At 43.4% G+C, this 9,788-nt stretch overlaps 1 protein-coding gene across 2 annotated transcripts in view; it reads left to right on the top strand.

The window, feature by feature from the left end:
- Positions 1-9,788, top strand: part of PLA1A (phospholipase A1 member A) — a 37,068-nt gene that overhangs the window by 19,775 nt on the left and 7,505 nt on the right. Inside the window, exons 5-8 of one of the 2 annotated variants that reach the window (XM_011374704.2) lie at positions 1,340-1,441; positions 3,876-3,965; positions 5,734-5,901; positions 7,309-7,398. In XM_011374704.2, the coding sequence (XP_011373006.1) occupies positions 1,340-1,441; positions 3,876-3,965; positions 5,734-5,901; positions 7,309-7,398 (450 nt within the window). The remainder of the gene's footprint in view (positions 1-1,339; positions 1,442-3,875; positions 3,966-5,733; positions 5,902-7,308; positions 7,399-9,788) is intronic. The other variant, XM_023523064.1, reaches the window with a different exon arrangement.

Here is a 9,788-nt window from a genome sequence, read left to right as displayed (position 1 = left end):
TTTCTGTCAGCCTTCAGTCTTACTCGATGGCATAATCCCTGCTGATTTTTACATCCAGATTTTGTGTAAATCCCCTTCCCAGCACTGGAACCCTGGTCTGGTAAGCCCCAGCATGGGATTGGAGCCCTGGCTCTTCTGGCAGGATCTCTTCAGGCAAGATATCCTTCTCCATACTTCAGCGCCACATATGGATGTGCAGCCAGCTTTTTTCACATCTCTACCCCTTCTACCAGTACTGATGTGGCCTCTTCTTTCTATCCTTAGTTATAGGAGTTCTGTTCAGGTAGTCTTCAGAGGGATCTCCAGGTTGATTGTGCTACATTTAGTTGTAATTTTAATATAGTTATGAAAGGAGGCAAGCACAGTGTTTACTCACTCTGCCAACTTGACTGGAACTCTCTAAAATATTTCTCTTATCCTTTAAGGAAAGTATGCAGAGCATGACAATTTCCTTAATATCTATTACCTCTTTTTTCTTTAGCACCAGAAGTGCTGGATTTTAGCTGGGCACATGATCATTCACCTGTTTCTTACTCTGAAAGGCCTTTCATTTTTAGGTTAGCAGTAAGTTGGATTGTAATAGCTCATATCTCCTTGGCCCACTGTGGAAATCACCTTTAATCAGTATGCTAAATACTTGCAAAAATACTATATGCTTTATGCTTCAAGAGCTACTCTCAGTCAAAAAGGGGCTAAAGTTGTGTGGCAAATACCCTCCAACAGAACAATTCTGAGTCATGATTTACAGAGTTCCTCAGAGAAGCTCCAGCGAGATGGGACCCACGTGCCCAAAGTGATGATCCATTCATTAAAAATTCCCTTCCTTCTATAACTCATTTTCCAACTTCCTTACTATGTTTTCTGTGATCTTCTCCAAAATAAGCTACTTGTATTTTAAATCCTTGTCTTAGGGTCTGCTTTTAGGGAGGAAGAGGGAAAGGGATCCAAACTCAGACATGGGGTTAGTAATATTTACTTCAGTGTTTTTGTGAGGACTATAGTGTGTAAAATGACCCAGCATAAGGCTTGACACATAGAAACTTTTGCTTAAAAAATTATAGCTATTGTTATTACTATATGAGGATTAATATTATTCATATTAACCATTACCGAATGGTTGGTATTATCAAGCTCATCTTAGAGCCAGTAAATGTGGGTTATTGGGAGGTTAGAGACAATAGAGTGGGCGTTTCTGGGTCTCGAGCTAGTTCTCTACCCTTGGGTCCTTGTTTTGGGGGACTCTGACCTGGAAGGACTGCCAGGGTAGGTGTGTGGTGTGTCCATGAAGATTCCTGTGGCTGAGAGGAAAGGATGCCCTGACATCAGTCTGTCCTTGCAGGCCTGGACCCTGCTGGACCAGAGTATACCAGAGCCAGCCTGGAGGAGCGCCTAGACGCTGGAGATGCTCTTTTTGTGGAAGCTATCCACACAGACACTGACAGTGAGCTGGGGAACATTCCTGGGCTGGGGGAATGAACACAGTGCAGGGCTAGGGGGCTAGTGTGGCTCCGGGAAGATTCTCTTTCCCTCTGAGCTGCTGCATAATGAGGATTTTCCTGGCATCTTTCAAGTCTGTTTCAGCATTGTCATTTTCTGACCACAGATGAATGTTTCGATTTTTAGCCAGCAGCAGCACCAGATTTCTCATATGTGGATCAAATGATTTAACATTCTGATTCAACCCTAAACCTTGTGCTGAGGTAGTATCAGAGTGGGCACTGCTACCTGCTGACATATGTAAAAGTCATGCTGCTTTTTCAGGGTGACTATGACTGGCCACAGGAGATTGGGGCATTCTATTTCTGGGGAAGATTCCCAGGCCTCTGAGAGGAGGAGCCCAGCCCTCAGTCCAGTGAAAAATGAGAATTCCCCTCTCCGATAGTGACAGGCACAGGAAAGACACGCGACTCTAAATCCATTATGACCAAATTAAGCTCTTCTCTCTGGCTGAGAAAGGGGGTGGGCATGCCTTCTCATTTTGACTGCATATCAAATGCCCATGAGTCTGTGTTAGGCCCTGTGCTCAGCATGGTGGATGATAGAAGAAGTAACATCTGATCCTACCAGAATTGTTTGTAGTTCAAATGAGAGATGTCCATGTCTCATTCCCTTTGATCAGAAGCCTTCTTTTAGCATTCAAGACTCAGATTCATGATTCCGGAAGAAACCGAAGCAGTCATCTTGTTCAACCCTCTTTCCCACCTTTATCTCATGGATAGGAAACAAAAGCCCACAGGCCTCTGCCTGAGTGCTTACCTAGGTTAACTTACCATGTTAATTAACAAAATTATCCCCTTCTGTCCCTAAATTTGTTAAATAGGTAACTTATTAGGTCCCTACTTACCTGAGCTAGGTTTCTCAGTGCCCTTCAAAGTTGGAACCTCTTTTTAATGTGACCAAAGGAAAAAAGAATGTTCCATTTATGCAATCAATCTTTATTGAGCTATGTAGTAGGACTGAGAATACTGCAGTGAATGAAACATCATATGAGGTCCCTGCCCACATGGAATTTACTGGCTAATAGGCCAAGCATTCATTAATTGATTCCTTTAATAAATATTTATTAGGCACTCATGTATGCCAGGTACTATGCTGGTATTGAGGATATAGCAGAAAAAAGACAGGTAAAGGTCCTTCTGATGTGGACCTTGCATACAAATAAGCAGAAAAGGTAATTACACATTGTGATTATGATAATGAAGGATATGAGATAGAAGGTGACTTGGGTAGGGGGTCTACTTCAAGTAGGATTATTGAGGAAGAAGTCTGTCCAAAGACATGATATTTGAAGTGAGGCTTTGCAGATGCGAATGAGTTAACCCTGAGAAGAGCTGTGAGAAGAACATTCTAGGTGGTGAGGACAGTCAAAACGAAAGTGGGTGGGGACAGGACAGAGTATAGTGAGTGAGGCCCTGAGTGAAGTTGCAGAGGAGGGGAAAAGGACCAGGCCAGCCATGGGAAATCAGTTTAAATTTTATCCTATAATCTGAGAACAGGGAGGTGGTGATTTAGGTTTCCTTAAAACATTACTGTAGTTGCTCTGCAGAGAATGGACTGCAGCAGGGTGTCAAGGGGATTCTGGGGGCACATTAGAGGGTGTTTGCAGTAAGAGTCTGGGTGAGGGATGGTGGCAGCCTGGGCTAGGGTGGCGGCAGTAGAGACAGAGAGAAGTAGAAAGATTCAAAATATATTTCAGAGATAGAGCTATGAGACAAGTGATGAGGAGGACTCAAGGATAACTTCTAGGTTATTGCTTAACCCCTGGATAGATAACATTAAACAAATAATACACAATAAATTGCTTACAGTAATGATAGATAACATGAAGGAGAGAAGCATGTCTTTGGCAGCTAGATCTGATCCAGTCTGAGGGGTCAGATATGGTCACAATGATAAAATAGGGTCTATAATCTCTTGAACTCATCTCTTTGTAGACAGGTCATATTTCTGCTCAGTTAGGAGAACACAAAAGTATATAGGAGAATATGGAAGTGTGGCCCCAAACACTTATATCTGAACTATTGCTTGAAGTAAAATAGAAACTATTTCACAAGGAAATTTACCAAGCTCATGACACTTACTGATTTATTAAAAGTTATGTTAAGGGATATTTTTCTTCATTTTATTAGGTAAATATGAGCACCCTCTTATGAATTTATTCTTCTCTGCTTCCTTTCAGAGTGGGAAACCCCCTTTAGAAAACTAAGGGCTAGTTCTGTGGTCTCACAGCACTCGGGAGTGAGGTGGATACCCATTCAGTATAGATAGTAGGTGGGCTCCCAAAGTCACACCTCAGGCTGCCAGTGGACTCCGCTATACGACCCGGAAAATACACACCTGCAGTAAAAAGGTAATGGGATTCTACCTTCTTTCAGATTTGGGTATTCGAATTCCTGTCGGACATGTGGACTACTTCGTCAACGGAGGCCAAGACCAACCTGGTTGTCCCACCTTCATTCATGCAGGTCAGAAAGCCTGAGAGAGTTGGTGTTTGGCTTCCCCAGACACCAGAATTCACCATCAACCTTCCTGTTGAGTCAGCCAGTGTGGGCCACAGGATGTCTTATCTTCCAGTGTCCTTTGCTACATCCCATAATGCCTTAGTAAGCCCTTATGAATGGATATCTTCGAAGCCCAGAAATTCTGGGGGAGAGGAGCCTGAAAGTGAAAGCCTACGTCATCCATACACTGCTTTCCTCAATTCTTAGGCCCTGCCATGATATTACATCACTCAAGGCAATAATTTGTATTCTTCCTGGGCCCTGGTTCATGGTATAATCCATACTAGCTTCATCCTCTGCAGAGCTTAGTTGCAGCAGAAGTAGACTGATGTGCCCAAAGCTAGCTAGCCAAAGGATCAATTCACTGCACGACCATATCCCCAAACTTACTAAATTTAACAGCTCTTCAAAATTGTTTTGAAAATAATCTTCTTAAATACATTCAACAAATATACATTTTTTCTCTTCTAAATATATTTTTCTGAAATGTTATTTTTGAATATATATATATATATTTATTGACTATATTCTTTTTAGTATCATTTTAAATAACATTAAATTTGTCAACAGTTATGCATCATGGGTTGTTTAGGCTTCTTATATCTTTCTTATGAATATAGCCAACCTATCAGCATTTCATGGAAATCAGGAATTTTATTTTGATTTCTGTTTACTCTCTTTTTTATTATCTTCCTGCTTTACCAAATTTTTGACATTTTAAGGATTCTTTGGGCAATTATATTGAATAACCACTAATCAAGTTCACCAAATTTACTGATTTCTCAAAAACATGCTTCTTTTAACAATTTATAGGTTTTCTAGAAATTTTGATCAGGTGGGATAGTCTAGTTTTAATGGCTTTTGAAAATTTCTGTGGCATTTAGTTGGTCACATTTTATTTCTTCTTCATAACATAACTAGAGAAGAGTTTAGTTTATGTCTCCCAGCTCCCTGTCACAGTTGGAAGGAGCTTGACTCTAGAGTGTCCCAACCCTGGGGGGAAAGAAAAATCAATCCATAGCTCAGATGTGGTTACTGTTTTCAGAGTTGGGGGTGAGGGAGTCCCAAGGTGAAGGGGAGAGTCTGAAGACCTCAGAAACCTGGAGTTGTGGCTCACCTAGCTCTAGCCAATTAAACCAATGTGAGTTATTATAAAATTTTAAATATTAAACAAAAATGATAACAAGAATACCAAATTTTTTTAAATTGAGTCATTTGGCAAACTCAGCATTATCAGTCCTTTGGCCCAAGTGAACTTTTCAGCACATTGTCTTTCAGAGACTGACTACAAACTACTGCTGACTCCCTTGATCGTCTCATTGCTGGGTTGGATATAATGAGATTGTTAAAAAAAAAGTTTTTGTAAAAATTGTTTGTGTGAGTGATGATGAAGAAGGTAATATGTGCAGACATATTCATTTTGAGAAATAGGGTCAGAGTAACCAACTCTGTATGCTTTCATTTTCTGAAAGAGAGTTTGCATATTCATGGAGAATGGGTCTCGAATTAAGCAGTATTTCCTTCATATAGTAAGCTTAAGTACCACCAGAAAATGAGAAGAAAGAATGTAATAATCATGTCCAGTAATACTTTTAAAATGTGGTTCAGGGGACATTCCACATTTTTATAGCCTGCTGAAATAGAATATTCAGTAGAGTTACAGTAAGTAGCCTGAGGGAATTTCCATCTGGCTTGAAATAAAACCTTGGTTGTATTTTTCACCCCCATTCAGGCTACAGTTACCTGATCTGTGATCACATGAGGGCCGTGCACCTCTACATCAGCGCCCTGGAGAATTCTTGTCCTTTGATGGCCTTTCCCTGCACAAGCTACAAGGCCTTCCTTGCTGGACACTGTCTGGATTGTTTTAACCCTTTTCTGCTTTCCTGTCCAAGGATCGGTAACTTCTATCTCTTTGGCTTCCTTTGACAATTTGGAGAAAGTTCAAGTCCTGCTAGTTGTCACTTCTTTAAGTCTAATCTCCTGTGGTCAAGACATCTACAGAATTGGGGTAGAGAAAATGTAACTGATGAGGTATTTGGCCTCTTCTCACCTGGAAAATGGCCTTGGCCCTTCGTGTCCCACCCTTCACCCTCTATACTGCTTCCTGATGCCATACTCGCTCTGCACACACCCTTTGCACACATAGTACCTCTCTTGCAAGTCCAGCTTTAGGACACTCTCTAGAAACATTGGTACAGTCCTGAGCCCCTACCTCCACTTGCGGACTAGATGCTTGATATAGGTCTTTCTAGCTGGGCCAGCTATTCTTGAACTCCTGATAGACCTTAAATCAGGTGTTGTGGAGGACTCCCTGAGAGTGGCACACGTGACCCACTTCAGAGTTGTGAGGCTGTGGTGACCACATGGCAGCTGGAGAAGTGCCTAACTGCTGGTTGGCTTGGGCACATTCCTGGATGATCCAGGCCAGTGTGGGGAGAAGAGCTCGGGGATGGCTGAGGAACCTGGCCTCGACTCACCTGTGCAGATCATTGCTGGGAGCCTCCTGGGGTTATCCAGGATGAAGGGCTCCAGCAAAAACTCTGAAAAGTGTAACTTGTTCCTTCCCCTCCTTCACTCTTCTACCTCTCACCACTGGCTGCCACTAAGAGTTGCATCAGCTTGTCATTGCCTTACATGAATGAAATGGATACCACCTTGACAAAATGGTAAAGTAGGGCTAGCTTCTTATGACAAAGCAGATCAACATTACTTCCTACCGATTGGGCATATGTCACAATACCCCCAGATATGACGGACTGGCTGGTGTAACAACCACTTCAGACAGTGCCCAGTTTCATCCCTCACTACACTTTCCCTGGCACTGACCACCCTAGGGATGCTAACTACTTGTATTCTCAAGAGTATTTCATGTATCCTTACCCTCTGTTCCTTTGCCCAAACTGTCCTCTCTGCCCAGAATGCCCTTCCCCAACTTGTCAATCACTATTCTACAGGTCAAGCATATTCTGTGTTCCTATCACATAGAATACAAATGCCATTAAACAACGGTCATGTAGGTTGTTTTGCAAGTTGAAGACATAATTTCAAATTTCTTAGAAATATCTCCTAAGAATGGGCCACATGAGCTGAAGAATGTATTGCCTATTTACTTGTGTGTTTATCTCCTGATAGACTAAGTTGCATGTATCCTGGGACTCATCATAGAGCATGACACATAACGAGTATGCAGTGTAGTTGTTCGCAGGATGAATGGATGCATGAATTAATCAATATGTGGCTGGGTGCAATGGGACCCTGAAATGGCCTGCTCAGGGCTCTGTTGTCTTTGTTTCTTGACTTCCAGGGATGGTGGAACAAGGTGGTGTCAAGATAGAGCCACTTCCCAAGGAAGTGAGAGTCTATCTCCAGACAACTTCCAGGGCTCCATACTGTGGTGAGTTTGGGGAAAAATGAATGGCTCAGCTATGCCAGTGTGTTGTCCAGTAGAGTTCAGGGCTCTGGCTTGGGCTGTATCCAGCCCAGCATGGTAGCCAAAGTGGGAGGTAAAGAACTGAGTCAAAGATGTCATGGGATGGGTGGGGCACAGCTGCTACTGGCCTCAGATTGAACCAGAACTTTCAGAGCTTGTTCAACCTGTTACTCTATTATGGATGAGGACTTAGGAGAATTTACTTGTCTATACACTGATCTTAATTCCTTCCCGACCCCCCCACCACCATACACACAGAAATCTGCCCTCCAGGGTATTTGGGAGTTCCTTTGGCTTCCTCCTTCCAGAATACTTTTTTACCCGCTCCTTGATATCTATCCTATGTGTCTCCCACTCCAGCAGCCCTCCTAGGTCAGGATCCCTGAGGAACACCAAACTCCTTCTCTGCTTTCCTTCTCTCTTACATACATATTCTCTCTGTTCATTGTTGCTTCTAACCACTGCATTTCATTGAAGCTAAGGTGCCAATGATTGTAAAAGATATTAAATGTGAGAGAAAATAAAATCTATAAAATACGTGTTTCTGGCTGAACCATCATCTTTCCCTATGCTATTTGCATCTTACCTGGGGTGACTCTACTTCCCGGATTATGCTTGTTCTCCTGGGATCCTGGGTTTATTGTGTGTACAGGACAAAAGTATGTTGGTTAGGATGATAAATTATATGGCCATGCTAATTCTAACTGATTTTCTGATGAGCTTTTGTCTGCTTGGTGGAGAGATCTTTGTGTTCATAACTTCCTGGTTCTAGAAAGCCTGGTGCAGTGTGATAAGGAGCCCAAAGTCAAACTCTGTGGTCATGTAGACCTAGATTTGAATCTCAGCTTCTCCACTTACCAGCTTTGTGATCAGGAGCAAGTTACTTAAACTTTCTGAATCTCGATATCCTTAAGTAGAAAATGGGAACCATAACAGTACCTACTTCAAATAATCAATTGCGAGGATAAAATAAAATAGTATACAGGAAGGCACTAGCAGTGACTGGAACCCAATAAGTAATAATTTCCTTCCTTTTATGAATTGGAGAATTTGGGAGACTAGATGCAGCTGTGTCTAACTTCATGCCAGAGAAATTTCATCGCTACCTCTTAGGAACAAAGTGGGTTACAAGAGTCACCTGTGGGCTTTTCACAGCTATCACCTCGCTTGATAACCTGACTCTGAGAGGAAGGTGTGAGGAAAGGGAGGCTCTGAGAGACTACGTGATGTGCCCAAGGCTACACAGCTGGGTAAAAAAGTCAGGATTCAATTCCAGGCCTTCTGACTCCAAAATCTACACTCTTTCCATTCCACCACCTGCCTCCACACTCGCTTCTTTGCCCATCTTCCGAGAACCTGCCCTTTACAGCCACATTTCTCGGTTAGTCATCTGTCCACACTGCCCCCTTGGAGGCCAGCCTGAGGGAGGATGCTCTTTGTTCAGTGGCAGAGGCAGCGCTGTGGGGAGCAGACGTCCGGCTCCACTTCCAGCTCCTGGGCAGCTTCGCGGCAACCTGATCTGGCTCCTCCCTGTCTGCACAGCTAGGCTAACCTGCTGCAGGGAGCCTGGGGAGCACTTGGAGGGAGGTTACAGGCATTTTAAGGTCCTTGTTGAGGTAGATTAATGTAGCCATAATTTTCCCAACTGTTTTATGTTTATTGTGAGACCCCGCTCCCCATGCCCCCAGAAGCATTGTCCTGTCTGTTCAAAAACCTCAGAGGGGCACAGAAAAAAACTAGCCAGCATGAACACCTGTTTGCCTGCACGCTTTGAGCCTTCTATTCTGAGCATTCAAGCAGGGACCTTCCTTGACCCAGGGGTATGGCCTTCCGCCTGGTATTTCAGGTGGTGCCAGCAGCTAGCAGCTCCCTGCTTTCGCCCACTCCCAGGTCATCATGGCGCTGGGCTTGGCCTCAGCAGTGCTCACCAGGACAGTGGTCACCCTTGACCTTTGCCAGGCATGCACCAGCAGGGCAGAGAACTTTCTTTAAATAATATATTTCTTAACAGTATTACTTTTTCCTTGTAGACCAATGTTTCACACAAAATGCCTTTTCTCCATTACCTCATTTAATCCTTGTCATGTTCTATGAGGTGATGCCAGGGTTATTGTTTACAGATGAGGGAACTGAGGCACAGAGAGGTTCAGTGACTTAGTCAAGGTGACACAGCGGGTCAGCAGAAGGGCCGGGCCTTGGGTCCAGGTCTCCTGATTAACCGTCCAGGGCTCTGTGTGCCGCTTCCCATGCCATGCTCCTGCACAAATTAGATTGTGCTACCAGTTCCCACCTACCTAATATTAGCAGGCCTGGCCCTCTTGGGGCTTCCAGATAATGCGGAGAAGGGAGAAGCA

The sequence above is a fragment of the Pteropus vampyrus genome, unplaced genomic scaffold (assembly GCF_000151845.1).
Source record: "Pteropus vampyrus isolate Shadow unplaced genomic scaffold, Pvam_2.0 Scaffold1, whole genome shotgun sequence".
Lineage (NCBI taxonomy): Eukaryota > Metazoa > Chordata > Mammalia > Chiroptera > Pteropodidae > Pteropus > Pteropus vampyrus.
Note: the sequence above shows the minus strand (reverse complement) of the source record. Positions and strands in the feature narration are given on the sequence as shown.